Source organism: Gambusia affinis, linkage group LG11 (assembly GCF_019740435.1).
Source record: "Gambusia affinis linkage group LG11, SWU_Gaff_1.0, whole genome shotgun sequence".
In the NCBI taxonomy this organism is placed as follows: Eukaryota; Metazoa; Chordata; class Actinopteri; order Cyprinodontiformes; family Poeciliidae; genus Gambusia; species Gambusia affinis.
The window spans coordinates 25,927,997-25,945,575 of record NC_057878.1 but is presented as its reverse complement, the minus strand read 5'-3'; the positions used below and the strand labels follow the sequence as shown (position 1 = coordinate 25,945,575).

Genomic DNA, 17,579 nt, shown 5'->3' with positions numbered 1-17,579 from the left:
AAGAAACTATGATTAAAAAATACTGAAGTTTGAATGCTTTGTTTGTCTGTTACAGAGTTTACGTCATTCAACTTCTGTTGCCACTGCAGAGGTAAGAAGGACAGATTTTCAATCTGTTGTTTTTTAGCTACGTCTTTACAGTTTGTTACTTTAGGCTGTTATTTCTCAGTCCCTTAAAGAGTACATGCAGCAAACCAACAAATGTTTTCACTGTGTGTGGTTTCATGACGCTGGCCCTTGAGTACTGGGATTGCCCACCTCTGCTCTAGAAGTACCTATGTAGAAATGGTACAAACAGGCTAATTATAGCCTGTCAGTTGAACAGTTATTACAATTAATAAAATGTGAAACAACACAACTGATTAAATGCTGATCATACCTTTCTAATTTATTTTCCTGCTTTCTGCTTGTTTCTGTTACAGACATCTGAAGAGAGCGATGATGATGTATGAATCTACACACAAATCTAGTATTTGTATCATACAGTTCATATGTTACTCTCAGGGCATTCAGACATATTTATCCAGTTCCTCCAGACATCTGATCATCAACACTTTTGATTTTTAGGTGTTCCTAATAATTTTGTAAATATTTAGCAAATACTGGAACTTGAATGTTATGTTTCTCTGTTACAGATGCTGGTTTATCCAGAGTGCTTCAATACTGAAGAGCCTCTGGTAACGAGTTAACGCCACTGTTGTTTTTAGCTAGTACTTTACAGTTTGCTACTTTAGGCTGTTATTTTTCAGTCCCTTGAAGGCTCATTCAGCAAACCAACAGATGTTTTCACTTTATCTGTGGTTTACTTGTGACATACTCTCTGAATACCTACAGTGTCTTTGGATCTTTAGGGCTTATGTCAGAATTTCTTACATAGAAGAAACTGTGATAAAAATACTGAAACTTTTTTTTTCAATCTGTGTTCTTTTTAGCTACTTCTTTACAGTTTGTTACTATAGGCTGTTATTTCTCAGTCCCTTAAAGAGTACATGCAGCAAACCAACAAATGTTTTTACTGTGTCTGTGGTTTACTTGTGACATACTCTCAGGGTTTTCAAGTGAAGGTTATTGGAAACTAGAAGGTAAACCCAGAATACTTGCCTCTAGAACAGGGGTGGGCAAGTCCAGGCCTCCAGGGCCGGTGTCCTGCAATGTTTAGATGTGTCTTCACTTCAACACACTCGAGTCACACAATGAGGTGGCTTGCAAGTCTCTGCAGAACTTGAGTGCACTTAGGAGGTGATTCAGCTATTTTGATTCAAGTGTGTTGGATCATGTAAGAGTTGCAGGATGATGGCCCTTGAGGACTGGGATTGCGTTCTAGAAGTACCTATGTAGAAATGGTACAAACAGGCTAGTTATAGGTTAACTACAGGAAATTTATGGATGAGGTTTTCTAGGGAATCTTAAAAGGTTAAGGAACAGGGTACATGCTTAGTACTTACACCATTCACACATATTTATCCAGTTTCTCATCAACACATTTGATTATTAGGTGTTCCTAATAATTTTGTAAATATTTAGCAAATACTGGAACTTGAATGTTATGTTTCTCTGTTACAGATGCTGGTTTATCCAGAGTCCTTCGATATTGAAGAGCCTGAGGTAACGAGTTAACGCCACTGTTGTTTTTAGCTAGTACTTTACAGTTTGCTACTTTAGGCTGTTATTTCTCAGTTCCTTAAAGGCTCATTCAGCAAACCACCAGATGTTTTCACTTTATCTGTGGTTTACTTGTGATATACTCTCAGAATAGCTCTCAGACTGTTTGCTGTTATAAAAAGAATGTTGGGATGCAGCAACTGCAGTTCTGGCCAGTCATCGATATTTAAAAAGCATGACTGATTTTGGCCTGTTCTCAGGGCCGGCCCAAGGCATAAACAAACTAATCAGCTGCTTAGGGCCCCAGAGCCACTAAGGGGCCCGTTCAGTGGAGCTGATTTTATTTATTTATTGTCCTTTTTTTAGTAAGAATTTCTATGCTATTATAATATAAAAAATACAAAATTTCACTATGAAGGTATTTGATTTTACAATTATATACTTGATAATGTATGTAGAAATTATTATTTTATTGATTAAAAAACAAAAGAAAATTGCTCTCGGGGCCCCCTGGTGGCCAAACGTCCAAAGCTCAGGTCAGAAGTTAAATAAGCAAAACAATGTCTCAAAAAAGCACTTATCCGTGAGGGAGGGAGAAAAGAAAGAGGAAGAATAGAAAAAAAGCCAAGATAAAGGTTTGTTTTAATGAGGAGTGGTAATGTAATGTAATGTAAAAGATTTGTAAAGCTGCTAATAGAAAATTATCTTTATAGCGACCTGGAACAGTCTAATTCAACAACCAAGCATTTATGTTAGGGTCTTTGTGTTTGTGTGAAACTGAGTTTAAACTTTAAATAAGTTGATTCTCATCTAAAGACAGAGGTACTTCTGAGGTATTTTTGGCTTCAAAATGTTTGATAAAATAATTAAAACGTCTCAATGTTTGACATTGTCTAGCAAAATGTTTTTACGCCAGGCTACACAGCTGCTACATTGATGAGCTGCTCTATGCTGTAGTTGGTGATATATTGTTTGCTGCTGAGCAAAATCATTTTGTGCCTAAAACAAACATTATTTTTACATCAACTTCTAAGTTATGAGAAACTTCTGTTAAAATCATTTGAAGGATCAGAATCAGTACCGTCCACATTCTGAGGAGAGAAAGACTCACCTGGTATAAATAACAGTTTTAGGTATTGGAGTAACGCTTAAGAGAAATTTATTTCATTAAAGAATGTCATGAATATGTGTGTAGGGCTGAACCAATTGCAATTGTCTGGCCGATCCCTGGTTACCGATCTTTAAAAAGCCTGAAAAGCCAATTTTAATTTAGATTTTTTTTTTTTTGATTTCTGAAATTTTGCTACATGTAGCAAGAAAGTCACTGAGTTGGTAACAGTGGGGTGAATATTGTTCACTGTAAACATTCAAACCTGACCTGATGGGTCAAACCTCTCACTGTAGACCAGAAGAGGACAGAGACAGATTTTTAAACTTTTGTTGACAAAGATAAGATCAGGGGATAAGATGGGCTTCACATGTAAGTATCGGCCAATCACGATCCCCCAAAATGAAGTAAATCGGTGCCCAGAAATCAACTGGTTGATAAATCCGGTGGCCAATAAATGTATCCTATATTATACATGTATATAATGTAAACAGCACAGCCAGAGATACAATGTGTTTATAGTAGGTGAGTGAATGATCTATTGATCGGGCTGCTGATTGCATCCAGTCCGCATTGTTAGCAGGACTGAAGGGCCCCAAAACCACATTTTGCTTAGGGCCCCATGGAGGCTGAAATTTGTCTGTCTGTACTGATTTGTTTCTGTACTAAATGTAGCAAAAAAGTTGCAAAGTTGGCAACAGTAGGCTATTGTTAAATGCAGCCCTCTCGCAGACCCTTGTGGTGGTAGAAAAGATTGGTGGATAAGATCAGTTTCACATGCAAGTTTAGCTAATCGTCCATCACCAAAAATCAATCAAATTGGTTGGGACCATGTGACCCTTACAGTTTTTTTCTGGGAGATTTTACTTCATTTTTCCTTCATTTAAATACATTTTCACTGTGGGGTCCAAGACTATGAGCTCTTCATCTACTTGCACCGTGCCTAGTATATTTAAATCTTTCTGATTAATCTGTATTTTATATAGAAAAAAATGGTAGAAGTACTGGGTCTTGAATGTTGTGTTTCTTTGTTCCAGTTTGGCTGCTGTGGCCCACTCCCCGAACCAGAAGCAGATGACAATCAAATCTACTCTTCTTCCACACTCTTAAGCTGTAATGACGTAAAACTCGTAGATAAGTTGGTAAATGATTTTCAGTCTAAAGTTTCAGATATCATTGATTCCATTGCCCCAATTAAAATGAAGGTTGTGTCTGGTAAGAAGAAATCTCCATGGAGAAATGCACAAATAGTTAGATCTGCAAGACAACTCTGCCGTAGGGCAGAACGAAAATGGCGTAAAACTCAACTTCACGTTCATTATGACATCTATAAAGAAAAACTACGTTACTATCATTTAACACTCAAACATGCAAGACAGGCCTTCTTTGCAGATGTCATAAAGAAAAACATTAACAATGCTCGAGCTTTATTTGCAACAGTTGACAGGCTCACAAACCCTCCTATCACGTTACCACCTGAATTTCAGTCTATTGCCGCCTGCAACCAGTTTTCCAGTTTCTTTTCAGAGAAAATTCAAAAAATCAGAGGATTAATCTGCACATCCACTATAAAGTCAGTACCAACACTGAACCCAAACAAAACAAATACAGGAAAAATGACCCAATTTCAACTACTTAACTAGAAAATTCCTGAAGAAATTTAACTGGGGCCTGCCAAAGTGTGCCCGTCGGTTTGGACCCAGCGTTCTGATGCTAAGAATTTGCATCAATGCTAAAGAAAGCTGCAATGTAATCAATAGCATGTGGAGAATCACAAGAATGTTAAGTAAGCTGGACATGCAACATTCAGTATGATAAAGCAAGTGCATTAGCTAAAATGAGCAAATATGCTAATGTAAGCATAAATACTTTCAGTAGCATGTGGGGTATCATTAGAATGTTTACTGTCATTTACTTACTCCATTAAGTATACTAAACATGGCTAATAAGTCTGAAAAATAGAAAATAGCTTATTTAAGCTAAAAGGTTACACGTTAATGAACTGCTTGCTGCGCAAGGCAGTTCCCTAACCTTCGATAAACAGATAATGCAGAATGATATCACTGCAGCAGGCGTGCACTGTCCAGAGGGGCATTTTGAGGCTTTTATTTTGAAATTTGCAGTAAGCTTAATATTAAATTCACACACTAATCCAATGTGTAAGAGTGATTATGATAAACCAGTCACATAAAGCCAAAAAGAGCAATTACATGATGTAAAAATTCCAAGGCTTTTATTTTGAAATTTTGTTAAGCTTCATTTGAAAGGGTCAAAGTCATCCCATGTGTAACAGTCATTGGATTAAATCAGTCATATAACGCCTCAAAAAGCAATGACCTGATGTAAAAATTTCAAGGCTTTTATTTTGAAATTTTCAGTAAGCTTCATTTCAAAGGGCTAGACTCATCCCATGTGTAACAGTGACAGGGTTAAATTAGTTATATACAGCCCATAGCAGCAAGTTGTTGTAAAGGCCAGCTCAGTCCTCCTCTGTTTTAACTGAACTAGTAGTTCGAACTACAGTGATGCGTATTTGTAGTCCTCAGCAGCTCTCCCTGCTCTGGGTTCCGTTGCCATGGTAAATAATCCTCTCTGCCAGCTGTGAGTGAGACATCCAGGGGGAGACAATTCTCTGTTTGAGCCAGCCAGTTTGACTAAAAAAAGCATTGCAAAAAACTGTTTCCCGTTTGGGAACCGTAATACATATTCGAAAACCGTTTGAAGCATATGAGAGGGCTATTTGTCGTCTCACATAGTCCCGCCATTCATATCTCTACCTCACTCACAGTATTAACAGCGATGAGATAAAAAAGTGTGTGCCAAGGTCTGAAATTTTTCAGAAATACATGGAAGTGAATCAGTGAGATCTGTCTGCTACCCTGGCGCATGACTTTGCTCTGAAGCACCTGGAGAAAACTGTAAGCGCTAGATAATTTTTTAAACATTTGACCGGAGCAGGCACGCCAGATCAATGTCATGACCAAGTTTGATACCAATCATGCAATATTTGTGGCGTGAGGCGAGTTAAAAAATGATTTGGGGTCAAAATGTCACTCTGACTCTCACTCTAGCGGAGCAGCCTTCACACTCTGATTTTTCCAAAAATCAAAAACTTTGGGTCGCTTAGAAAGAAGTTGTGGACAAACCATAATACATATTGACGTGCTGTCTTCACTTTAAAAGAGATTACGGACGTATCTACAAAATGAAGTTTGAATGGCGTTTCTACATGAAGTTATGACGACACAGAAAATCCTCAAAAATAGGGTATTTTCAGGATTTACTGGTTTGCCTCATCCCCTTGACGACGAGACTTGCACCTGGTGAGCTCGTTAGTGATTTTGGGGTCGTTTTTTGCTTTTTAAGTCGCCATGGTAACTCCAAATCCCACCAAAAATAATAGCACACCACCCGGGATCGAGCCGCACGTTTTGATACCACATTTGTGGGTGGGCTCGCAGCGGTACGAGCCGCATTCCGGTTGACGGAAGAAGAAGTTAAGAATAATAATAAAGAGACATTCTATTGGGTGTAGAACAATAGGTGCCTGCCATGCAATGCATGGAGGCAGTGACTGACTTGCTTCGCAAGTCAGCCACTGCTCTCCTTATGCATTGCTATGGGCAGGCCCCAATTATAAAACCCTAGAGGAAACTAGAAAATTCCTGAAGAAATTTAACTGGGGCCTGCCAAAGTGTGCCCGTCGGTTTGGACCCAGCGTTCTGATGCTAAGAATTAGCATCAATGCTAAAGAAAGCTGAAATGTAATCAATAGAATCACAAGAATGTTAAGTAAACTGGACATGCACCATTCAGTATGATAAAGCAAGTGCATTAGCTAAAATGAGCAAATATGCTAATGTAAGCATAAATACTTTCAGTAGCATGTGGGGTATCATTAGAATGTTTACTGTCATTTACTTACTCCATTAAGTATACTAAACATGGCTAATAAGTCTGAAAAATAGAAAATAGCTTATTTAAGCTAAAAGGCTAATGCTAATCAACTGCCTTGCTGCGCAAGGCAGTTCCCTAACCTCGGATAAACAGATAATGCAGAATGATATCACTGCACCGCCTCCGGCGGTGCACTGTCCAGAGGGGCATTTTGAGGCTTTTATTTTGAAATTTGCAGTAAGCTTCATATTAAATGCCCACACTAATCCAATGTGTAAGAGTGCTTTGGATAAACCAGTCACATAAAGCCAAAAAAAGCAATTACATGATGTAAAAATTCCCAAGGCTTTTATTTTGAAATTTTTGTTAAGCTTCATTTGAAAGGGTCAAAGTCATCCCATGTGTAACAGTCATTGGATTAAATCAGTCATATAACGCTCAAAAAAGCAATGACCTGATGTAAAAACTTTCAAGGGCTTTTATTTTAAAATTTTCAGTAAGCTTCATTTCAAAGGGCCAAACTCATCCCATGTGTAACAGTGACAGGGTTAAATGAGTTATATACAGCCCATAGCAGCAAGTTTTTCTAAAGGCCAGCTCAGTCCTCCTCTGTTTTAACTGAACTACTAGTTAGAACTACAGTGATGCGTATTTGTAGTCCTTAGCAGCTCTCCCTGCTCTGGGTTCCGTTGCCATGGTAAATAATCCTCTCTGCCAGCTGTGAGTGAGACATCCAGGGGGAGACAATTCTCTGTTTGAGCCAGCCAGTTTGACTAAAAAAAGCATTGCAAAAAACTGTTTCCCGTTCGGGAACCGTAATACATATTCGAAAACCGTTTGAAGCATATGAGAGGGCTATTTGTCGTCTCACATAGTCCCGCCATTCATATCTCTACCTCACTCACAGTATTAACAGCAATGAGATAAAAAAAGTGTGTGCCAAGGTCTGAAATTTTTCAGAAATACATGGAAGTGAATCAGTGAGATCTGTCTGCTACCCTGGCGCATGACTTTGCTCTGAAGCACCTGGAGAGAAAACTGTAAGCGCTAGATAATTTTTGAAAACATTTGACCGGAGCAGGCACGCGTATCAATGTCATGACCAAGTTTGATACCAATCATGCAATATTTGTGAGCGTGAGGGCGAGTTAAAAAATGATTTGGGGTCAAAATGTCGCTCTGACTCTCACTCTAGCGGAGCGGCCTTCACACTCTGATTTTTCCAAAAATCAAAAACTTTGGGTAGAAAGAAGTTGTGGACAAACCATAATACATATTGACGTGCTGTCTTCACTTTAAAAGAGATCACGGACGTATCTACAAAATGAAGTTTGAATGGCGTTTCTACATAAAGTTATGACGACACAGAAAATCCTCAAAAATAGGGTATTTTCAGGATTTACTGGTTGCCTCGTCCCCTTGACGACGAGACTTGCACCTGGTGAGCTCGTTAGTGATTTTGGGGTCGTGTTTTGCTTTTTACGTGGCCATTGTAACGCCAAATCCCACCAAAGTAATAGCTCCCCTCCCGGGATCGAGCCGCACGTTTTGATACCACTTTTGTGGATGGGCTCGCAGCGGTACGAGCCGCATTCCGGTTGACGGAAGAAAAATAAATAAATAAAGAGACATTCTATTGGGTGTAGAACAATAGGTGCCTGCCATGCAATGCATGGAGGCAGTGACTGACTTGCTTCGCAAGTCAGTCACTGCTCTCCTTATGCATTGCTATGGGCAGGCCCCAATTATAAGTCAATTAAGCTCCAGTTCCTGCTGTCTGGATGTCCTACCCACACATTTCTTTAAGAAAGTCCTGCCTGTTGTTGCTACTGATCTGATCCAAATAGTAAACTCATCGCTCTCATCAGGCGTTTTCCCCCAGGCTTTGAAAACGGCAGTAATCAAACCACTGATAAAAAAGAACAATCTAGACAAATCACTACTGCAGAATTACAGGCCGATTTCCAACCTCCCATTCATCAGTAAAGTTATTGAAAAAGTTGTGTGTAAACAGTTAAATAGCTTCCTAACGATAACCAACCGCTTTGACTTCTTCCAATCTGGTTTCCGGTCTCACCACAGCACAGAAACTGCCCTGGTAAAAGTGTTCAATGACATCCATATAAATACGGACTGTGGTAGAACCACAGTACTGGTTCTGTTGGACCTCAGTGCAGCTTTTGACACTGTTGACCATGACATACTACTGAATCGACTGGAGAGTTGGTCGGACTCTCCGGTCCAGTGCTTAACTGGTTTGAATCGTACATAAAGAACAGGGATTTCTTTGTTTCAATTGGAAACTTCTCATCAAAGAGGTCAAAGGTCACATGTGGGGTACCCCAAGGTTCAATCCTAGGACCCCTCTTATTCAATATCTATATGCTCCCACTGGCTTAGGTTATAACAGGAAATAATATTAGCTACCATAACTATGCAGATGATACACAGCTCTACATTACAATGTCACCAGGTGATTCAGAACCCATCCAATCACTGAACAGATGCTTAGAACAGATAAATGTGTGGATGTGCCAAAACTTCCTCCAGCTGAACAGAAACAAAACTGAAGTAATTATTTTTGGACCTAAAGAGGAACAATCTAGAGTCAGTGCACAGCTTCAGTTATTACAACTAAAAATCAGCGATCAGCCAGAAACCTGGGAGTAGTGATGGACTCTGACCTGAACCTTCAGAGCCACGTAAAGACAGTCACAAAGACGGCCTTGTATCACCTGAAGAACATTTCCAGGATTAAAGGACTAATGTCTCAGCCAGATCTAGAGGAACTCATCCATGCGTTTATCTTCAGTCGTATTGATTATTGTAACGGCGTCTTCACAGGCCTGTCCAACAAATCAATCAAACAGCTACAGCTGATCCAGAATGCTGCTGCTCGTGTTCTGACTAAAACCAGGAAGATAGAGCACATAACACCAGTTTTAAAGTCTCTCCACTGGCTCCCTGTAGCTCAAAGAATAGACTTTAAAATACTGTTGTTAGTTTATAAATCACTGAATGGTTTAGCACCACAATACATTAAAGATCTGCTGCTGTTGTATCAACCTTCCAGACCTCTCAGGTCTTCTGGTTCTGGTCTGCTCTGCATCCCCAGAACCAGAACCAAACGAGGAGAAGCGGCATTTAGCATCTATGCACCAAAAATCTGGAACAAACTTCCAGAAAACTGTAAAACAGCTGAAACACTGACTTCCTTTAAATCTCAACTAAAAACCCACTTGTTTAGAGTTTTATTTGAAACGTAATCAGTTGCAAACTTATTGACGGAATCTGACTATGTTGTGTTTTTATTGTTGATTCTATGTTGCATTGTATCTTTGTGTTTGATTTGATGTAAAGCACTTTCAAATGCCTTGATGCTGAAATGTGCTATACAAATAAAGTTTGATTTGATTTGATTTTTTGATTTTGATTTGACAACGTCAGGATGATGGAAAAGTTGATAATCACCGAAACCGTGTAAATCTATAAGTGGAGAAGTTGTATCATATGAAAATCATGTTATGTAAATATGACACAACTTCTAATTAAACATAGAAGATAATATCCTGCTAATCTAAATGTGGATGTTGTTGATCTGATCATGTTCAGTGTTTTCTTTGACCAATCCAGCAGTTGGATCTGTGGTTATTAAGGAAGACTCTTGAATGACAGCAGGGTTTATGGAAATGATTAGGTTAATGGTCTAAGCAGGCCAGCTTAGTGACTACAAATAAGTGCATTACTTCTGTTTACAAACAGTGGTGCAAAAAAAGTGTTTCTATTTCAGATTTGCAATAAACACAAATTTTGATTCTACCTCATACTAACACAAAAACTTTTATGAAAAAACGTTTTTTGAGAAATTGGTATTTTCGATTAAGCAAATTTATTTTCAAAATTGCATAATTTTTTCTTCAATGAAAATGCAGCTACTGAGAGTTTAATCTTCCTGGTTTATCAGCAGATAAAGTCCCACATGCCACTCATTCCTCAGGCCATTGAGACATTAACCTTCCTGCAAAATGCTCAGTATGTGAATTTTCTGATATGTATCAGACTTAAAACAAACAACAAAAAACGATTGACAAAAATCCCGGAACCAGAATGTTATGTTTCCATTTTACAGAGATGGGCTTAGATTATTCTGATGGAGTTGTCCAGCCTGAGCTAACCAGGAGTTTCCATCTCTGTTGTTATTTTAGGGATTTCTTTACAGTTTTAAGTTAGGCCCTTATTTCTAAGTCATTAAAGGACACATACACAGTTTTGGTTTTTATTCTTTATCCCAGTTTTTTTACATGGAATGACTGATAAAAATACTGGGACTTGAATGTTATGTTTGTCTTTTACAGACGGAGAGTTTTTTAGTGATCAGGAGGACCTCCGATCCGGACCGACATCTTGAATCACCAACTGAAATACTTGCTCTGTTAGTATCTAATGTCCCCCCACCACTTCTCTGGGATCTTAATTTTCTTGGGAATCTCTTTTCAGCTCGATCATCTACAGTGTGCAGTGCAGCTCTGCAACCTCTCCTTTTCTGTTAAGTGCAAATCCTTTCGAGATTGTAAACTCAGTCCAAAACTAATGGTTGGTTGTTTGATTGGCTCAGCAACATCATCCATCCTTTCGGTTCTCAAACACACAAACCTGAATGAATGAATAAATGAATTAATATACTTTATTAATCCCAGAAGGAAATTCAGGTCCAGAGGTCCAGACCCAGAAGAGCAGAAGCTGAAGTGGACAAAGATCTTCCAGCTGCAGCAGGCGGTAAGAGGTTTTACTCCGTTCTTTAAATTGGTCCAAAGCTCAGAGAAGAAACTTATATCATGAATCATAAAAAAATATCTCCATCTAAATTTTCTATTTTATTATGGGATAAAAACATCTGCTCTTATGGTGCAAATTGCTTCCTAAAAACTTAAACTCATCTTAACAACATTGAATATTGTTACTTAATATAATCTAAAATGTGCTGAAAAGTGCGTTCACACCAGCCCTAATTAGTCTGCTTTAATTCAACTCCAGTTTGTTTGTCTAGAAAGTCTAAAAAAATTAACTCCGGTTTACCTAAAGAACTGGGACTTGGTTTGAGAACTCTGGTGCAATTTTAATACATATATGAACGCCAAGCGGACCAGAAACGGCTCCAGAAGCAGGTCTCTGGTTCTGGAGCCGTGGTGTGTAGTGCTAACAGAAGTTAGAACTCAGACAGGTTGAAACTAAATATTTTTGCTCAATAAAATCGAGAGGAAAGTGCAGCTGTGACAAAAGCAGGATAAATGTCATTAATATAAATAATAATTGAGCGCTGTGGGATACCAGAGGTAACACTGAAGCATATTTAGACTGATCAGTTTGTACAAATTGCCATCTGTTATCAAGATAACTTTCTGTATTAGTATTTTATGATTTTCTCCAACACCTTTTTCAGGTCAATAAATATCCCACTGTAGGATGTTGTATATTAATAACGGGACAGAAAAAGTTTGGTTTGCTTGGAAAATTTGAAGAAATTTCTGGTCTTTTAAAACAACAAAGACTTCTGTAATAACAATGTCTGGACAGATGAGCCCAGAGTAGAGGAGGGTGGTTGTAAACCAAGCAGCACATAGCAACAACTATCCGACTCTAGAATCTGTCCAGGAGCACAGTTACAGCAGAATAACTTCAAAGTTACAAGATGCTGCAGTCTGGACTCCCTGACTGAAATGATGTCAAGGTATCTAAAGATAGAAGTGCAGAAACAAATATCTTTGAGTTGAAAAGGCATTAGGAAGAAGAGTGGAGCTGCTGAGTTATAGTTGGGTCATGGGATGGACTTTTAGGACGTTTTCACCCCCGATAGTCTGGGAACCAAAATAGCAACATTTCTTACATTTTCAGCTGTTGGGGTCAACCTTCACACTCTATCAAATGATATAAACTAATTTAAAAACCTGTTCCCCTCCTTGCTATGGTGGCGCTGCACCAAGAACTGCTGAAGGAAACGACACAAAAAACTCTGAAAGAGACCCTGAGTGCATCTTCCTTCTTCAGAAAATGCAAATGAAAATGGAGTAGAGTCAGATTTTAGTGCTTGTAGGATTTTCCTTTTGTCACTGGCAAAAGACCATGAGCCATTTCTTGTGTTAATCTTCTGTGTGCTGCAGGATGGATACTGGGAGTTCACTGTTGAGCTGGGAGAACTGATCAACGTCAACGTGGATGTGTTCGCTAACGTGTTCCTAAAGAACAAAAGCATTCTTTCTCTGGGTGAGAGTTCATGTTACACTCTGTGTAGTAGAGCTGTTAGTGTTAAGATTCATTGATCTATTTTTTTATTATTTATCTCCTAGAGAAAGATTAAAATAAACTTGGTGGTTTTAAATCTCAGACAGTCGTCTAGCTTTGGTTTACTCCAGTGTTGTAACTGAACCGTGTGGATGTTTGTTAAAGGTGCAAAGGTCAACACAGGAATCAGGAGGCTGGTGGCGACTCTGTTGGTTCTGCAGCTGATGAGGGAGGAGAAGCTGGAGGAAGGAAAACTGCTGCAGAGTCTGTTTCACCTGAAGGAGCCGACTGGGTCCAGGTCTGAACCGGAACAGAACACATAGACACATGAGGAGAACCCGGTCACACAGACATGAACTCTCACATGGAAATTTAATTCAGTCGGTCATAAAAGTGATTTTTAAAATGACTAATCTGAACCGTCCCAGTAGTGGAGTGCTTAGCTTAGCAGAACATGAATGTAAACGGTCCAAAACAGAACCAGTTTTATACATCTAGATATTTTTAATATATATCATATATATAGAATATATATGATATAGAATCTATATTTGTCCCTATGCCAGTTTTTAGTGTGAAAGCTGTGTTCTCTTTTATACCTGAGGTGAATGAGTCAGTGCCTCACAGCATAATTAAAACACAAGTAATAAAAGAAAGACATTTTGAGGGGATGTTTTCTCATATTTAAATAGTTCTGGGTGTCACACTAACTGGGAGAGGTTGATCGCCTACATGTGGATAGAGCATATTTACAGACGGTATTGTTTTTAACTTAAATGCAAAATGGATATACATTTGTACATTTTTGACTAATTAGAGCAGAGAGGTGAATGTTTCTTCCAAGTCAGAATTCCTGACTGATTAACCTGAATGTTTTCCCCTTAAAGGTCTGAGCGCTGGCAGCAGGTGAAGAAGGCAGTGGACTGGGTACGCTGGGCCGACCGGCAGTATCCGTACGCCTGCAGGCAGCTGGAGTTCGGTTTAAGCTGGGAGCCTGCCCTTCACCAGCTGCTGTATTCAGGGGACTGACCGCACCAATCTTCTGCACTGACTGGTTGATGCAGCACTTTCTGAGGAATGTATCTGTCATCATGTTTTGTGTTTTGCTTTTTATCTGCTTCAGCTTGTGTGCAAAAAGCTAAAGAAGATCCCACATTGAATTTTTTTTTTTTAAATGACCTGAAAAAATTTTAAAACAGGAGAGAAAGGAAGAGAAATCTTCACATTTCACCCACTTAAACGATACAAAATTAATAAAATTACAAACAAAACTTAACAATCAGACCCTTTATTTGTATTTTTTTGCTAAAACTAAGAATAGGTCAAAATTTGTTTGGGAAACTTTTGAAGTTCAATTCTTGTGTTTTAAAGCTAATCTTTTTTTTTGTGGAGAAATTAGCTGATATTTGAACTTTCAGGTTGTACATTCATTTGGAGATGGTTTAAAACTAAGATATGAGCTTTTTTTCTTTATTTTTTCTTTTTTATTATAGTCTTTTGAGCAGTTTATGAGCTTTGGGTCAAACCGGCGTTAATACTTTTCTTTACATATAAAATTTGTTTTCGCCTGATAATGGTAACAGTGATAAAAATATAAAATGGCAAAAATAATCCTGACCTATTTGCAGTAACATTTAATCTAAAGCAACATTTTTCACTATGTTTGGCAGTAATATAATATTTTATGTCAAAAACAATTGTCCATAGAATCTTACTAAGGTGGTTTGTCTTTGTACCTATGTTTCTCATGCTGGTGATGGTTTTTGAGTTTGTCTTTTAAATTTGGGTGATAATGTAGATGGTAATCAGAGAATTAAATGAACAAACCCAACGTTCTGATCACGTATTTGTTTTAATCACCTCACCTTGTGAAACTTTGTTGAAACTTTGTCATTTTTGATGAACTTTTGCATCTAACTGTTTAGAACCTGTAAAAACCAGATAATAAAGCAACCAGTGCTGAAATAAAACAGGCATCTTTAACTAACTTACCAACATATTTACACACCAACGTCCCTACAGGTTCACTTCATCTAAACAGGCTCAAATTTCCCAAGAAGTGAGCGGCTGCATCCAAATACTGACCTGAAATTATTTTTATTTTCGATGTCTTATGTTACATATTAAAAAACCGTCTGTACTATGAATGGTGTGAAAAATGTCATACTATGCTGTCATGGTCTATCAGGCTAGACTAGGAATGATGGTGAATAAAAATATCATGCTGCCTTCATGTCCCTAAAAAGTCCTGGAGGAAAACCAAACAAATACTTTCAAATTATGTAGTTTTTAACACTTATTTAGCACATACTTCAAACATAGCGGCCAATTATTTGTATTTTTGTCTTTTATTTACTTTCCCTAACATTTTATTGCCTTTTATGTTATTAATGCTGCACCAGAGAACAATACAAGACCAAAGAATCAGACAGACATCCTGTAGTGCTGATGATCATGCTTTATTAAATCAATAATTGCAGAAAAACTCGAGGAGGCTGCAAAAAAAACACTGAAATCTACAGCTAACTTCAATCCAATAAAGTGCAGAATGACACCAAAGGACAGGTGTGCATTCGCTGTTGTTTGTGGCTGCTGGTCTCATTGGCGCCACCCTGTGGACCGACAGGTGAACTTCTACAAACTAACACACAAGCACACTGCAGACCTCCGAGGCGCAGCTCTGCCTCTGAAAACGAGCGCCAGCAGGACTCTGGCCAGGTTGATGGAACAACGGAAGACTCTGAGTTGACGGTCGTTTTCCAGAAGTAGAGCACAAAACAAAAAAAAGAAACACTTTGGGCTCAAGCAGTGCAGGCCGCTCGCACTGTGAGCCTGTCATAGAAATGGCAGTATGACATAATCAGTCGGCGCACGAGGTCCAGTCGTCCTGCTTGCATGAGGGTAGATGCAAACAGCACTCAGGATCTCATGCTCCTGTTACAAACTAAAGCGCCGCTCCCTTCGCAGCGACGCGCTCAAAGTTTTGTCTCCGGTTCATAACATCAACAGGGAGCCTCTCTACCTGTTGAGGCAAACTTAAAGACTTCAACTTATCGTTGAGGCACAGAGTTTAGTTTCCCAGTTTAGCAGGGTATTCGTTCCAACGGAAACTTTCTCCTGTTAAACTATATTTAGTTTCTTTAAGTTTCAGTTAATATTATTGTCATAAATAACAATGCATACATTTCCCATAACCGGTAAACTCGGCTATATACATTATGTACATGTCAAAGAAAAATGGATCAAACATCCTAAGTCATAGTTATCCAATATGGCACATTTTACAACTTTAGACTTTAGTCTAGTTTGGCAAAAATTAACGTCAGGTTTGGTACAAAAATAGTTCCTATTTACAAGAATATTCCAGCTCCTTATCAAGTAGACTACTGTGTTTCATCAATAAATAAAAAGTCATGAAAGAAGGGAAAAGGGGACATTTGAAATATCAGATTTTTTTTTTTTTACACAGATCGAATGCTGATGTGAACGGTTGCTGAGTCCGATCCGAGCTCATTGGACAGTCTGAGGGTGTAGGCGCCGCCGTCCTCCTCCTTCACCCCTGTGATGATGAGGGTGGTGAGGTCCTCCGTGGTCTCGATGTGGAATCGTCCACCCGTGGACACGTCGATCGTCTTGCCTGAGCGGGACCACTCTATGTGCTTGGTGTCGCCGGAGAACGCACAAGCAACCGTCAGGACTTTGCCAGGTTCGATGCTGATGTCCTCTGGCAAAGCTTCGATTCTCGGAGCAGAACCTGAAAGTAGCAGAGTAATTAAAACTTAATAGGAGAGTTACATGAAGGTAAAATAAATAATAATAAAAATAAAACATATTCAGATATTTGCATACTTTTAAATGAGACATATTATGCTTTTTGAACAAGTTAGGAACAAGTTAAGTTGTTCATTCCATTTTTTTGCATAAAAATCATTCTTAGATCATGAGATTTTTTAAGACGACTCGTTATTGTAAATCCAAATAAACTGCTGCTGGTCACAACCCCCAAACTCAACGTTTACACTTGCATGTGAAAACGGCTGCAAACAGATGTTAAATTATTCAACCCTGCATCTTTGAAAAGCAGAAGTGGAGCCTCCTGAACAACCAACAAGAATCCAGTAAGTTGTTTCTGGATGGTAAGTCAACAACAAAAGTCTTCTATTTTCCAGCAGCCATTGTACAGCACATTAGAACAACCAAATAATGTGCTGGAGCCCGGCAGGGATTGCTAGTTGTAACTGTTTGGGCTTGGCTGTGGCTGCTGATTACCTAGCAGTGGTCAACAAAGATTCAACAAAGGTTAAAATCTCATACCGATTGCTCTCATTGAGGTTCCCTCCATGTGGGATGTCATATCTGTGAGACTGCTGGAGCTCATGGCGTATGTCTCAGATGCCATGGAGGACATGCTGGACATTGACATGGTCTCAAACTTCATCTCAGCTGCCATGCTGCTGAAGGAGCTGGACTCCATCATGGATGACATCATTGTCTGGTGGGCAGAGGAGGAAAAGGCCGAAGACTCCTCCATCATGTGGACTTCTTTCTTTGTCATCATGGACGAGGCCTTTGATGACTCCTGGTGACTCACCATCATTGACCCTGTTGAAAAATTAGTTGTAAAATGAAATATAGAAACGTTATCAATCATCTCTGAATTAATACTCTAAGCAAAAAAATCTTTCGCTGGAGG

At 38.8% G+C, this 17,579-nt stretch overlaps 2 protein-coding genes across 2 annotated transcripts in view; one reads left to right on the top strand and one right to left on the bottom strand.

Annotated features, from left to right (window-relative positions):
• Window positions 1-15,070, top strand: part of LOC122840369 (protein mono-ADP-ribosyltransferase PARP4-like) — a 35,978-nt gene extending 20,908 nt beyond the window's left edge. The window contains 11 exon segments of the mRNA XM_044132710.1: window positions 56-91; window positions 423-446; window positions 636-677; window positions 1,564-1,605; window positions 3,748-3,852; window positions 10,963-11,039; window positions 11,105-11,152; window positions 11,305-11,383; window positions 12,766-12,868; window positions 13,052-13,184; window positions 13,774-15,070. Coding sequence (XP_043988645.1) covers window positions 56-91; window positions 423-446; window positions 636-677; window positions 1,564-1,605; window positions 3,748-3,852; window positions 10,963-11,039; window positions 11,105-11,152; window positions 11,305-11,383; window positions 12,766-12,868; window positions 13,052-13,184; window positions 13,774-13,915 — 831 coding nt within the window. The 3' untranslated portion in view covers window positions 13,916-15,070.
• A 256-nt stretch (window positions 15,071-15,326) lies between these two features.
• The window catches only part of ttn.2 (titin, tandem duplicate 2), a 218,530-nt gene continuing 216,277 nt past the window's right edge, over window positions 15,327-17,579 (bottom strand). Inside the window, exons 253-254 of the mRNA XM_044131634.1 lie at window positions 17,201-17,488; window positions 15,327-16,640 (exon numbers count right to left, since the gene is read on the bottom strand). Coding sequence (XP_043987569.1) covers window positions 16,348-16,640; window positions 17,201-17,488 — 581 coding nt within the window. The 3' untranslated portion in view covers window positions 15,327-16,347. The remainder of the gene's footprint in view (window positions 16,641-17,200; window positions 17,489-17,579) is intronic.